The sequence below is a fragment of the Sebastes fasciatus genome, chromosome 8, assembly GCF_043250625.1.
Source record: "Sebastes fasciatus isolate fSebFas1 chromosome 8, fSebFas1.pri, whole genome shotgun sequence".
NCBI classification, from domain to species: Eukaryota; Metazoa; Chordata; class Actinopteri; order Perciformes; family Sebastidae; genus Sebastes; species Sebastes fasciatus.
Genome location: NC_133802.1, coordinates 13,093,153 through 13,108,864, shown reverse-complemented (window position 1 = coordinate 13,108,864; position 15,712 = coordinate 13,093,153). Strand labels below are relative to the sequence as shown.

At 38.9% G+C, this 15,712-nt stretch overlaps 1 protein-coding gene across 1 annotated transcript; it reads right to left on the bottom strand.

The window, feature by feature from the left end:
* Positions 1-527: 527 nt before the first annotated feature.
* On the bottom strand, positions 528-12,907 carry nt5dc2 (5'-nucleotidase domain containing 2). Its single transcript, XM_074643568.1, has 14 exons — positions 12,393-12,907; positions 8,513-8,697; positions 8,342-8,416; positions 8,204-8,259; positions 7,959-8,052; positions 6,058-6,186; positions 4,673-4,733; positions 4,467-4,569; positions 4,269-4,370; positions 4,098-4,179; positions 3,781-3,867; positions 2,086-2,226; positions 1,655-1,719; positions 528-1,108 (listed from the first exon to the last, which is right to left on the bottom strand). Exons 1-14 carry the CDS (start codon positions 12,790-12,792, stop codon positions 847-849), a joined length of 1,842 nt encoding a protein of 613 aa, XP_074499669.1. The 5' UTR covers positions 12,793-12,907; the 3' UTR covers positions 528-846.
* Between the last annotated feature and the right edge of the window lie 2,805 nt (positions 12,908-15,712).

The window sequence follows — 15,712 nt, the reverse complement described above, 5'->3', positions numbered from 1 at the left end:
CGTCCCTCTCCTGTGGTATTCACGACATCATAAGTGGAAAGTTTCTGAAAGCTCAGAGTTCATGAGTTGTGACGCGTTTGTTGACGTCAGAAATGGTGGAGGCCATGGAAGTTACTTTTTCGGCTCATAAGTTAATATTGTAATTTCAGTTTTATATTGTTTTTCTTCGTAATTTTAATAATATGTCTGAGAAAAATGTTAATATTCCCAACGGCATCATCTTTTTCCTCTGTCATTATGCCTTTGCATTTCCTGCATTATGTTACCCACTTGCTAAATTATTAGCCTCCGTGGCTTCTAGATGCCTTAACAGCTGTGTTATCACGACTTAACCACTTGAACGCCAAGCATAGTGTACATGACTTCCCATGTTGTAAACACAAGCTTCATTTGAAGGCACCATTAGTCTCAATGCTAGGCTGTACTAATTCTGTTCATAATAATCTTAAGGTAACTTGCCTATTATTACATGAAAATGGGATGTGTTCCGTGTAAGAGGGTTACAAAGAGATCAACACAAATTATGTCAGATTTGACTCATTTATTTGTTGTAATTGTGCATTGGCAGCTATGTATTCACATTTTTACATCACAAGCAGCAACTAAAGTGGCTGACAATCTTGAATTGCATGCTCTCCAAGACAGCACCCTCTAGTGAATTCATTGGGGAAGTGGGTCACTGTGTAGAACAGCAATGCTTTGCCATTTGGAGAGAGTTATGTGGCATGTTCTTGACTTAAAAAAACAAAAACAAAAACCTTGCAACATAAATGAACTCAAAAGAAAATTACCCGCTGGGCCTAAAAGACAAATTTAAAAAAATGTCAGTGAGGAGAGCACCAGATCTCATCGTATGTGAGACATCTCCTCCAGAAAAGGTGTCTTCATGCAGCCTGTGCAAAGTTGGTCCATCCACAGGGGAGCCTCGTGCTGCAGAGGGGTGCGGCGGGGGTAGAACGTGTACTCCAGGTCGTAATTCAGGAGGCAGCTGATGGAGGCCATGTAGACGTCGGAGAAACGAGACAGGCGTCTGGAGAAGTACGTGGGGTTGTGACACGTACGGAAGATGCTGCCGAACTGAGGGTTGAACAAGTTCTTTGTCATCGCCCTGCAGCATAAAAGTTTAGGGTATAAGTTAAAATTATTTCAAGCATCATGAATTCATGTGTAGTGGTGGAAGAAGTGGAGTATTCAGATATAAAAGTAGCAATACTACAAAGTAGAAATACCCAATTACAACTGAAAGTCTTGCATTCAAAATGAAGTGAATTGTCCTTAAAAGTATAAAAAAATAAAAAAATATTGATTATGCAAGCAGGTTTCCCTCTGGCAGTGTTATAATATAATATTATTACTGAAGCATTAAATTAGATAAAAAAAAAAATTGCAATATATCGCCTTGCTTACAGTATCACAATAAATTGAATAGTAACCCATGTATCATGATATGCATCATATCGCCAGATTCTTGCCAATAAATAATAAAGTACCATAAAACTGAAATACTAAAGTTACGTGCAAGCACCTCAGAACTGAACTCAAGTCCAACGCTTTAATTATTGCACCACAGTATACATGAATACTGTATGTGATGAATGCAGGGTCATTGGGAAGTGCATAAGATTGCATGAAGGATTAAGATAATGGCACCCACCTGAGTTCTTCTCTCTCCTTCTGCCATTCTTCAAAAATCAGTCTAGACTCTGGGTCCCGATGGATCTAAGATAATAAAGAAACACCATGAGTAAATTGAAGTCTGTTTAAAAAAAATAAATAACTTGGAAAACCTAATATTTACACATACAAAAGCAAAGAATTATCTGATCCTCAGTTCAAGGGTGAGAACAGTTATATTTTGACATCCTGTTTGTCAACATGTCATCAAACCAGTTCAGAACAAATGACAAACCACTGGAAATGAGTGTCAGTGAAGATTGTGGTTTACCGTCCATTAAGTTGGCAATGTGATGCTTACATGTTTGGATTGGAGTTGGTTAAGACTGAGACTTGCATTATTAGGTGTGTCAGCACTGTTATTCGGTGAGTCCATAAAAGCTCCAAACACTCCTGGGATTGACATCTCACCTGCAGGCGCTCCATCAGGCCGGTCAAAGCCTGGAGCCAGGTGAGGCTCAGAGCGTACCGGTCTGTGCTCACCACTTTGGTCTCCTGCTCCAGCTCAGGTACTATGGCTGCTGTACGCCAGCCGTGTCTCAACATCAGGTCCTACCACAACAAGAGAAAGTGCTTGGTCAAACTCCAGCCTGTAAATAATGAATTGTAGCATCCTGCAAGAGTGCACCAAGTTGTAACTTTATCGAGAGAGAAGCAGTAGAATACTACGTGGGAATTTAATCCACAGCAAGATATTTGATTCTTGAAGCAGTAAAACCCTTTCAAACCACATATTTACTCATCTTTCAATATATCTGAGCAGAAACACCAAATATACTCAGCAGGAACATGTTTGGTCACCAGGTGTCTTTAGTTTCAGCCATTCTTGATGTTTTTGTTTTAGGAGTGAATCAGCAGCTTCCAGTTAGTTACACAATATGTTTTTAAGTGTTGCTGCTGGTTTAGAAATTACTTTACAACCTTGGGCCAAAATACATTTCTCAGTAGTAGAAGTGGCAGTAGTGCCTCAAGTCAAAACCAAAGGGTTTTAGATACTCTGCTGCACACAGACAGAACCAAATAGCACACCAACTTTAGCCAACTTCAAATCTAATTTTAAAACTCTGATAACATAAGTTTCTTTTAACATGTTTGTGTACTTTCTACACAGAAATCCATGCCATTGATTGTACATTTTTTAAACAATCGGGCAGTCTGTACTGCCATCTAGTGTTTGAAATCTTCACTTTGCAGCCCCCTCTGGCCCCACCCAAATGTTAAATTGGAAATTTTCCGAATTGTGCAACAAGTGGAGACAGTGGGCATCTGGCAGTGTGTATGTCTGTGTTTGCTAGGGACCGATCTGACTTTTCAGTCCCAATACCAGTGTTTAATTAATAAGCTGTACGCTTCGCTGAGTGGAAGTGACTGGGATCATTTTTTGATGTGTAAAGCAACATCAGGCTCGACTTAAACATTGCTTTCCTAATTTTGTAAAACAAAACGTAACAAATAAATGCAAAGATTTAAATTGACTGAATTGGTATTTATTATTAAAGCAAGCAAGGGTCAAATACCTCCAAAAGGCTGGCATGTTTGTGGTTATCCCCCTCAGCTATGCAGTCTACCGGCGTGCTGCTGACGGGAGGACATATACACCAACATCCCGCGTGTCGTGAGGACGCATTTTAGCCTTTTCGCGTGTCATTTTTTACACCACGCAACAAAACGGTAACATCCGCAGCTAGGTTTAGGAAAAATTTTATGGTTGGGCTTGAAATAAGTACGTAAATTAAATTAAAATGCGTACAAAAACGGAATATAACTACGTAAAACACGGCACAAACATCACCAACGTAACTTACAAAACAAAAACACCGGTCTTCTGGTTAAAAGTTGTGTTTGTTGCTCCAGTATTGGCCCGATATCGGATCGGTGCATCCCTAGTGTTCAACAGGGCCTGGACTATGAATAATTGGATTTTTTAAATCCTGAAATATTACATTTCTCGTAAAATTCCCACTTTGATAGGAAATTCTGCAGACCTAGGATATGTGCATTAAATACATAGAAAAAAAGCATCCTAATTACAATAACAGTTGTCATACTGTGGATCCTTAACACAGTGATTCATCAGTGATGGCGTCACCGTGCTTTGATACTCACAGCCAAGTCACTGTAGAGATGGTCTCCAAAGTAAAGAACCTTTGAACCTCTCCAGCCTGTCAGTCTGAGGAAGTCAAACAGGTTTCCCTGAAACACAAACCACATGATTCCATTCTCTTTAGTTCATTAAGACACACAGAAAGCAACAAGTAAAAACATGCAACATTTACCACATGTAAAAATACAGCTCCTAAATAGAGAGATGATATAAGCCTAATGATTACAGGGACAGGGACAGCTCAAACATGAAACATTTGGCTTGCAGAGAAGAAGAACAGAGAAGAGAAGTCAAACATGTAGCCAAAAGTAATACAGACCTGTTTGTAGATCTGTCCTTTGTCCAAACTGTTTATCTTGTCCCACTGAAGGTCTCCGTTACCATCCAAGCGCCTGAAGGGTCTGTTATGCGAGATAAACAATTTTTAAGAACATCTCTGAACCAGATGATAAACGTTCTGTTCCCCACTTTCTCCAAAACATTTACTCACTTGATACAATCAGTGAAGAAGTGAGGTTTGTCCGCCTGGACGATGACAACATCAAAGAAGTCTCTCCAGTTTTTTCCCACCATGTGTGTCATTCCTTTGTCCCTGCACACAGGAGAGAAAAAAGCATTAGAATAACAGATTGCAACAGAACATTAGGAGTCAGAGTGGACTCATAACGGACGGATAGCCAACACTTACACAAAGCTGAAAGGACTGTTGGTAATGAGGAACAGTTTCTTTCCCTGACTGACCAATCGCTGCAAAACAGCATCCGTCTCCTCTCCACTTAGAATGAACTTATCTATGGAGCGGAAAGAAGACAGCACAAAATGTTCCTGTAATGTTATTTTATGTGCAGTAATGTGCCGTTTGATACAAACTTAGGGGGAAAAAACAAATCTTACCGAGATCTTCCATAACCCATTTGTACATGTAGCCTTTCAGGTGAACCATGCCAATTGCTTCCTGAGAATTAAATAAGAGACAGAGGCAACATATCTTCACAATGCTAGATCTACAGATTTCATGGTGCAGAGAGATAGCTCCTAACTACACTCCTTCAGAAAGAAATGGCCCATTATATGAATATGATGAAAGTTACTACAAGGAACTTTCATTCTGTGTTTATTTTGAGAGCGGTAGGACCGGTGGAGCAGCGAGGCAAAGCTCTGCGAGAAAGAGCCACTGATGCCGGGCACGGAGCTCTCCATCTCCCGCCAAATTCTGAAAATGCGATTTGTCATTTCTCTACAGTTCCGCAGGTACCGTAGATTAGGGCTCGAGGTTAACGGCGTCCCGTCGGCCTGGGAACGAAATAAAATTTCCCTGATAATGTTACATTGTTGACAACAAATCCATGTTGAAATTGACAGGAGGAAAGCTAGTAACGCTAGCTGTTAGCAGCCAGTAAGCAGCACAGTCCTGCGTGGCTAAATAACGGAGCTAACAGCTGACGTTAACGGAGGTTTCTTTAAATTACAATTATGATATGTTCCAGTATTCAGTAAAAATGAGTATTAGGCAAAGGTAAATTATAACTTTATGTGTTCAAATGTAATCTTGTCAAATTCAGTTTTTGGTGACAAACTTGAAGTGGATCATCAGGGATTAATAATAAGTTTGCAAAACCCAGTATGCCGGCGGTAATAAAGGAGTGTATGTTGATGTACATGGGATTTACTGTGGTATTGAATTGGGTATAGAGGATCGTGGAATTTCACTGGTATCGACTACTAAATTTCTGGCATCATGACATCCCTGGCTCCGAATGCAGGTCGAAGGCAGTAACGAAACCTGATCTGGGTCTGTCCGCTGCAGTCTGAGTTTCTGGTAAACCTGCAGGATTTTGTCTGATTTCGCCAGAATCGGACACAGTGGCAAGCATTAAGAATAACTATATAGAAATAGCCAATCCTCTCGCTGATGGTCTTGTTCGTTTATGCATCTGTACTAAATTGACAGTTCCAAAACCAGTTAAAAACTCCTTGTAGTAACTTTAAAAACCTGACATTTTGCGTTTTTTTAAGGCAAAGCCAATATTAAGCTGCAGTGTCCTGTAACTAAAAACCCTGGCATCCCAGGACCAAGAGGAAAAGCAGTTATTGTTCTTCCCGAGAGTCCATTGCACACTTTAACTGAGCTCGGCAGATTCCTGAGCCTCCAGCTGTAGAATCACAGTGTGTGAAAACGGTCAATTACACTGGCGTCAGTATGCTTCTCAGTGTGAGGCCATAACTTGAAACATTAGGGCGTAATATTCAACACGGCGTGAGTCAGGGGGCATACTCACCGAGACGTCCTTGAAGAGGTGAACTGGATCGTATTCGATGTCGTTGGTGATGAAAAAATCATTTGCAGCGGCCAACAGGGTCATCTCGGGAATAGAGAAGATGTCCATGAACTGCTTCAGCTTTGGTCCCTGTGATAGAAAATATGCTTCATAATTACTTGGGCTGCAGTAAATGTTTTGAACTTGTAAAATCAACACTTTCTATTCACATAAGGAAGTGGAACCAGTTTCACTACAACCAATGCCCACTGAGAGGCTACCCTGAAAACAGTACCAAAATTAGATAAGAGTCACAGCAAAACTATTCTGGATAGGAATGTTTTCGGGGAGAATTAGACGGGAGAGGCATACTTCCTGCTGCAGGAAAACACTTAAAAGCACAGAAAAACAGTTTGAGCCCGATTCAAAACATCAGTCCAAATTGCTCCTAATTAGCACACAAGTCAGGTTAACCTTTGTGGCTGTCAGACTCAATAGAGATTTCTACTTTCCGTGACTGAGTGCAGCTTCCAAATCTAAAAACAAATTGTTCCGTTGGACACAGAGTTCTTGAGTCATGTCATGACGACAACGGAACAAATGAGATTACAAAATGCAACATTGGGGCTTATGTAACAGTTAAGCCACGCAAAGCCTGACACTTGAAATATCTGTGGACAGATTTAATCCCAAACTACATCCCTGTACGGGAGTGGCAGGATGAGATTAGATCAGATGTGTTGAGCCCACAAAGTTAAGAACCTAAATCCAAACCAAAACATGTTTCACAGAGAAGACACATTCTGAAAATATCTGAATACTAAGGGCAATAACTTAGAAATGGCAGGCAGCTCTCTCAACACAACAGTTAAAGCCAACTGAAGTACCTGATAGAGATTATCTACTTGTATTCATATTACTGTACACTACTATACTTAAAACTAGATCTACTGCCTCATGATTGTGTGCCTCCACCACCCAGTCAAGTTGCAGTTTACATCCTTGTCTGTCCAAAATGTCATCAATTCATCGTCTTATACTGTTAAACATTGTGTGAAATTTGTATAATTAGCATATGTATTCTTGAGTTCTGTCCAAATACACATTTTGTGAGGTCACAGTGACCTTTGACCACCAAAATCTAATCAGTTCATACTTGAGAAATATGAACAACAAATTTGAAGAAATTCCCTACAGGCGTTCCTCAGATATTGCGTTCACAAGAATGGACTGTCTGGACGGACATGCATATGTACGTACTAGGGCTGTCAAAGATAACGCTATAATAATGCAAATTTGTTTGAATACCATTAAGTTATTTAACGCATTAATGCAACTTGCGATTGTAGGTTGTAGCAGGCTCAGTTTTAAAGCGGGAGTGAAGATACTGGCATCATATGAAACTAGAAAACCCTAAGGAAACTACTGGACCCAACCAGCTTGCCACAAAGGAGGCTAATTAAGGCTCCAAACTTGCTAAAATTTGGCAAGGAAAGACTTTTCAAAAGGGGTCCCTTGACCTGAAAATGGATTCTATGGGTATAACATATAAGCCTCCCCTTTACAGAAATACCCACTTTATGATAGTCGCATGCAGTTTGGAGCAAGTCAGCACACCGACAACTGTTGTTGGGCTTCAGTTTGCCATATTATGATTTCAGCATATTTTTATGCTAAATGCAGTACCTGTGGGGGTTTCTGGACAATATTTGTCATTGTTTTGTGTTGTTAATGGATTTCCAATAATAAAGATATACATACATTTGCATAAACATATTTTGAACAGATAAAAAAAATGTGCGATTTACTATGGACAATCACGCGATTAAATATTTTAATCGATTGACAGCCCTAGTACATACAGACGAACCCGAAAACCTCGGGCAACAGCTGTCACCGACGTATAAAAACATCCTCCTCACCTTTCCATAGAAGCCACTGTCCTGCTCCAGGGGTACATGGTAAGTCCCCCCATAGAGCTGAAGAACCTCCTCGTCTGGCACTGGGCTCAGTCCCCTGGGAACATCAAACATAAATAAATGCAAACATTATCATACAAAAGATAGATGATTTTGCCTTCAGCAGCAGGGATGTAGATAAAGTAACTAGAAAAAACAATGTGGCATAAGAGTAACTTAACATACTCAAAACAGCATCAAGCCCTTACCGATACACTGTTCCTGACTGAATGTAATGGAAGGCATCTATCTTCATCAGAAGACCCTACAGAGGGGGAAACTTGTTATTATCTGTACAGAGAAATGTAAGCATTACTCTTCCTGCAACAGGATTTAAAAGAACTTACCTTTTGGATGTCATAGTGCAGACCCCGAACGGTGAAGTTGGGAATGTAATCATATTTGCGGATGCCTTCAGGGTACTGTCAAGAAGGAGGACAAAAGGGACAAAGCTTAACCTGAATCTAAAAGCAGTTGCGATGTCGATATACTTGATGCAACTATACAGTAAAACACACCTTGAAGTGTTCGATTAGGAAGTCTCTTGCTGTGCTGAAGATCATTGTGTTGAGCGTGTTTGAGTACAGAGCCAGCGTGTAGTCATAGTCAAAGCCGTAGATGTCCACTGCGGCCAGACCAACCTCATTGTTGGCGTAGATGGTGGAGGAGTTGAGGAGGTTGCACGCACCCGGTGGGATCAGGTCTGAGAGCAGATGGGATACCCGCATTCAAATAAAACAAGTCAAAAGCAGATCAAGTCAGACAACGACAGAGCAAGATAAGGGAACAAAACACAAGTCACCATTTTCATTTGAGGAAGGGTAGGATTAGGCATTCACAATGCAAAATAAAAACAAAATCTGTAATATTCTCTGCAGATTATGGACTTCTACAGAGACGAAAGCAGTAATTCCACGTCCGTTTTCAATCCAGTGAGGCTGGCAAGCTCATCGGAGGTTGCGTAATGTGCGCTTCTAGGATGTCAACTGATGCCACAGAACTAAGTCCATCCAAAAAAATACATTTTGTACAGCCTTACAAATTAAGGGCATTTTATTTATCTCCGAGTGCGAGCACAGCATCCATTTCCCCTTGTAATGGAGGTTCTTTTCATTATCATTATTGTATGAGTTTTGCTAGCCACTGTTGCACACTTTGATAAGTACAACAGACACACAGCTAACACATGGGCACAGAATAAACAGTTTGGAGTACGAGCACAGGACTGGGTCAAATAGGTGAAAGTGGACCATGGCCTTCTGTCCTTGGACAGTTCAATGGGGGCGGCAACTGGGCAGCAGACATGCCCAGTCACTCTACTAATGAAAATGTCTCTACTTCCACACCGAGTCACATTTCAAAACATTAGATCTATGAAATTATTTGTCAATCTGAGAGTGCATGATCAGCTTTAATCAAAACACATCATGTTTAGAATACATGCTTTGCAACAGAACAAATGTACATTGATTACACATTAAAGATAAAACAGCACATAGTATATTTATGCAAGTACTGCACTAATACAACATTTAGATACCTGTACTTTACATGAGTATTTTCCATTTTATACTTCTACTCCAACACATTTCAGAGACAAATATTGTACTTTATACTCCACATTTATCTGACAGCTAAAAACTACTTATACATTTTAAAATTGTACAAATAAAAAAAATTACTGTCAGTTAATAAATTATGCGACATTCTCATAAATTTAACAATCCTACAGTTCATGTTGATTGCATGTTAATGCATCAGTAATACTAATATATCATAATAACTTTGCAGGGGGGCATTATAATTTATGCTGCATGATGAGTACTTTCACTGTTGATACTCTTGACATTCATTTGGCATGTGCACTTTTACTTATGTAAGATTTTGAATGCAGGGCTTTTAGTTGTAGAGTATTTTTACAAAGTAATGTAACTCATAAAGTCATTATCTGATTACTGACTGATATTGTTACAAGACTTAATATTTATTCTCCCACAGTAATAGCACACTAAGAGCAGGGCTGGAGCCCATGGAGAGAATAACAACTCTGAAAACTAAATATTATTGGTAACTTTGCAATATTATATGTTAAATAAACAAACTCACTCAAAGTAACCTCATGGTGTTCTAAAGTTGAATCACTCAAATTTCATTTTGCTCTATGTTGATCCTTTGACTTTATACATTTATGCACCACCTAACAATAAGTTAGCTGTTATGTTTCTATGAGCCAACCCTTTAACTTGCTGTCAAATGTAACATTAGCTAGATGACATGATACTAAATTAGCGTCTGCTTTACCCTGAACAACCATTTTTGGCTGGATCGCAGAGTCACTGACAGTGATGAAGTTACACGACTGGTAGCTGAGTGTTGGAGTTTCCTCATTGGCCGTTGCTCTTTCAAAATGAAAAGGCGAGAACAGTCCTTTATGCAAATGAGCCTGTTCGGTGCAACGCGTCCGGCTCACGAATCTTATACCATGCTGTCAAACTAGGCGATCTAGTTCTAAAATGAAACTAGATTCAGCAGTGGCATTGCCCATTTCTCTCTAAAATGTTTTCAGAAGTAGATTCTGGTGGATTGTTTGGACAGAATAACAGAAAGTTTACGAGCAGGCCGCCATGTTGTTTCCCGTTTGAAACGGCAAGCAGAAAACCAAGGACCAATCACATGCCATGATGGGGTACATTATAGACATGACCACTGACTATTTGTGTAACAATTTAGCCACAAATTCACAGGCTGACCACACAAAGTCTAACCATATCCTCTGTTTTGACGAGTCTTGTTTTCACCATTAGCCTAAAGTAGCCAATTGCTGACTACTTTAACGTATAAGAGAATGTAACCTATAGGCTAGATAGTGTTTTTCATTAGCCAATGTTAGGCCTGTTTTAAAATCAGATAAGAGGAACTATGGGAAAATTGTTATCGACTTGTAATTTTATTTAAAAACACACAGTAGGTCCTTTTCACAGCAGACATTTAGACATGAAATTGCAGGTGTAATTGATAAAAATTAATCATGGTCCTGCTCTATTTAGTGTCAGAGCCATTCCAGTGAGCCAGCATGCACAATACCAGGGCCCTGGCCCATCTAAATAGAACTGGGCCATAATTAATCTTATTAGTTACACCTGTGTTTACCCTGCAATGATGTGTGAAAAGGGCCAATTAGCTTAAAGTAGCTCATTTCTCACTACAATAAAGTATAACAAAATGTAACCTATAGGCTAGCTAGGGTTTTTCTTTAGCCAACGTTAGGGTTGTTTTTAAAAAACACATAAGAGGAACTATGGGAAAACTCATCAACTTTTTTTAAAATTTAAATCACAGCAGCTATTTTGACATGTGATTGCAGGGTAGACAGGTGTAATTGATCAAATTAATTATGATCCTGTTTCATTTAGTGTCACAGCCACTCCAGTGAGCCAGCATGCATAATTAATGTGATTAATTACACCTGTGTTTACCCTGCAATGACATGTCAAAATGGCCAATTAGCCTAAAGGTAGCTAATTGCTGACTACTTTAAAGTATATGAAAATGAAACCTATGCTGCTGGAGGAACTGTGGCTCCCAGGTAGCTCACCACTATCACCTGTTTTGGGCCTGTCCAAAAGTACATTCTTTTTGGCTTAAGATTTACACAGAATTAGATACTCCTGTTTGGTCTTCTACTTTCAACATCTACAAATATTAAAACAAAATACTTATTTGGAATATTGAGTGTAGCTGCTAGAAAAGAAATTACTAAGAAATGGCTTAAACCAGATACCCCATCATTAGAGAACTGGTATGATGTAATTTATGAAATATTTGTAATGGAAAGAATTACTTTCATCAATGAAGCTTCAATAAAACTAAATTTGAGGACATTTGGAAGAAGTGGAAAAAGTATATTTCCCCAAAACGCCCTTCTTTTGTTTATTTTTTATAAATGTAATTTTTTTAATTATTATTTATTTTATCTTATTTCACGTGAAAATCACCCATGCTCTATTTGTGTGTTCTACAATTTCATTGTAAAAAAAAGTGGAAATGTTGGTTCACTTCATATTTGTATCTAATTAAGTATGTTTATGTAACTGTTTGAGTAAAAACAAATAAAGTAAAAAGAATGTAACCTATTGTCTAGCTAGTTTTTTTGTTATATAAACTTGTTAACTTTATTTTAAAACAGAACACAGTTGTTTAAACTTTATGATAACATGCGTTTGGAGTGGAGGAACCAGCAGCATGGTTGTGCCATCTGTCTGTTGGCTAACGCTACTCTGAAAGAGGATGAAAACAACACCGAGGGAACAAAATGTCTGAGCAGAGAGAGCCATGGTGACGTGGATGGCAGTATTTCGGGGTGACTTTGTGGACTAAATGAGGGACCCTCTTGCTTACCGTGAACCAGCCGCTTGGTGTCATTGTACCGTGCCCACAGGTAGGTGCTCTTCTTCGCTGGAGCCGCGGTGGAGGTGTATGACCGTCTCTTCACACCAGTAACACCGGGAGCACCCACGGGCTCCTTGGGTCGCTTCTTGTCACCACTGTGAGGAGGAGGAGGAGGCTCCTTGCTGGAGGAGGATGAGGATGGCAGCACGTCGCCACTCGGCTTGTCCGACTCAGAGCTGCAGCTTTGTTCCTGACTTCTCTCACTGCTTTGCTTTCCTCCGGCAGACAGCCTGCTGCATGTTGTTGTAGACAGTCTGTTTACTTTGTGGGACCGCGCAACAGGAGGAGTCCTGCTGTGTCCTCTAGTCCACAGAGTGCGTGTTAAAGTGCCCACTACTTTAAAAGACATTTTTCACTGTGCAAGTATAAAAACGTTTAAAAAAACACTGCTTCGGCTGCTGCAGGCTGGAACTGGCAAGCACATGAAAGCATCTGTGTTGAGGCCTTTCCACTGGATAAACACGCCTCTTTATTTAAAGGAAAGGGGCGGGTCTCTAGTCGCTGCAGCCAATCACAACCACAGACCTGACTGATCATAACAAACACCTGCTCACATGAGAGAAGAGATAGTAATCCTAGGAGACTATTTTGTGATTTTTTTCTTTTCTTCAGAATGCATGCAGGATCTTCCCTTCCTTCTTCACTCAAGAAGAATATCTTACATATTTTTTTTACTTTAGGTTAGTTGACATTATAAGCAGTGATGAAAGTAGCATTTTGCATCTATTTTGACAGGTAATTGCAGGGTAAACACAGGTGTAATCAATAACATTAATTATGGCCCTGTTCCATTTAGGTGGGTCAGGGCTGTATTGTGCATGCTGGCTCACTGGAATGGCTGTGACTCACTAAATACTATGACCAGGGCTGTGTATTGGCAAGAATCTGGCAATACTATACATATCAGGTTACGATTAACGATTCAATTTATTGCAAAATATTGCGATACTGTAAGTAAGGTGATATATTGCGATTTGTTTTCAAATCTAATTTTAGGAAACCTGTCATAGTATAAAGATACACCATATGTATAATATCTATTTTCATTCACATATCTTGAGGTCAGAGGTCAAGGAACCCCTTTCAAAGTGGCCATGCCAGTTTTTCCTCGCCAAAATTTAGCGTAACTTTGGAGAGTTATTTAGCCTCCTTTGCAACATGCAAGTCTGATATGGTTGGTACCAATGGATTAGCCTGCTACAACCTCTGAAAGACAGAATTGCGTCACCGGCGGGCCGGGGGACTTTTAAGAGGTTAATTAAAAAATCTATACAGCGTTTTGGAGAATCGTTACAGTATCGCAAAACATAATATCGTGATACTCATGTGTATCGATATTTTTATACACCCCTAGCTATGACATGTCCAAATGGCTGCTGTGAAAAAGGCCCTTACCACAGTGTAAAAATACTCCGTTACAAGTAAAAGGGTCCGTGCATTTATTTTAATTCATCTGTAGCTAGTTTTTCACGTTGTAGCCTGTAATGAAAAATGGCAGTTTAGGGTATCGCCTAATTTCATTGTCTTACTTGTGCTAATGTATGTTAGTATTCATTTTGCAAAATGGTCAATTTCAGAATTATATATTATATATATATTGGATTATGATTAGGATGCATTAATGTGTGAGAATCACTAATGTTGCAGCTGGTAAAAGTGGGGTTCATTTTAATGTAGGGTAAGTAAAAATACATATTAATGTATAGGCTGATTAGAGTTACTATTTGACTCTGTATCAGTAACTGATCATGTGCTGGAGTAAAAAGAACAATATTTCCCTCCAACATGTAGTGGAGTACAAGTATAAAGTAGCATAACAGTCACAGCTGTACAGTCAAAAAAAACACACACATCTATTCTGGACATGAAAACTTTGTCCTGCAGCTCTAGTTCAAAACTCCAATAGAAAAATAACACATTTTAGAAGAAGACTGTGCAGTTTTTAAGTCTTTCGTTAGCATAAATACATAATTTATTTGTACTTAAATTTACAATTTAAGTATTAATAGTCTGTGTCAGAGTTACAGTTGTTAGGTCTAGTTCAAGTGCACCTTATAGTTCAACTGAATTAATTAGATCAGTAAACCAGCTCTTAGTGATGCAGCCTGGTAGACAGGTGACACCATTGCAGCTTATCTTTTAAAAGCAGACTAAAAACACATTGTTTTTTGCAAGCTTTTAGTTGTGTTTAGTGTGTGGTTAACAGATGAAACTTATATTTTAAACTCAGTATTATTAGTGATTTTATTTTTTTATTATTATTATTATTATTATTATTATTAATAATAATAATAATAATTATACCATCTTATCTTATATGTTCTTATTTTATATTTTTTTTGTCATATATGATCTTTGCCTATTTTTTGTTTTTATTTGAATCACATTGAGTCTACGCCTGTCGTATGAAATGTGCTATATAAATAAAATTTGATTGATTGTCTGATAATAATCGAAACACGTACACCTTACATAAAATGTGTTGTTATATTGCAGGTGTCTGTTATTTATCTACCAAGATGCCAGCATGAATATTATTATAATAAGTCTTTTTTTTAATGGCTAAAATGTATAACACAGCACAGACGAGGATGCATTTCACCCCATTATTCTGCTTACTTTACTTTACAGAAGACCAGCAGGACGATCGTCCATATAAGAAGCCGCCAAATGCCTTCATGCTGTTCATGAAGGAGCAGAGGCCAAATGTTGTGGCTGGATTGGCCATGAGAGGGAGTGTGGTAGTAAACACCATCCTGGGCCAGAGGGGTAGGTGTGTTTGCTCTGTAAGACACTCAGTGTTACACAACCTTCATGACAGTTTGGCAAAAGATTCTGCAGACACGCTTTTTCTTTATTGATCAGCGTCCAAGAAAACTCTTTCCTCTTCACATCTTTACAGTCATTTTTGAGGATTTTCAGTTATTGTCACATGACCAGATAACACATCTAAATTCAAACTGAGGATTTTCAGCATTTGTACAACACAAATGCAGTGTGGGAGCCTGCCATCATTAATGTGCATCTGTGTACATATTAATGCATCTGCGAATATGTTTCTATGTATAGGCTATGTTTAAATTTGTTTCAATAAAGTCACATTTATACAGATCAGTAGTTTCCAACTTTGTTTTTCCTTGTAAACCATCGTAACTGGGTGCATGTACGAGTTGTAATCTCAGTCTAAGAGTGATTTTCCCTTTTCAGACTTTTCCATTTGAGTAATCTTAAATGGTGAAATTATATGATATTAAACAAAAAGAAAGCAA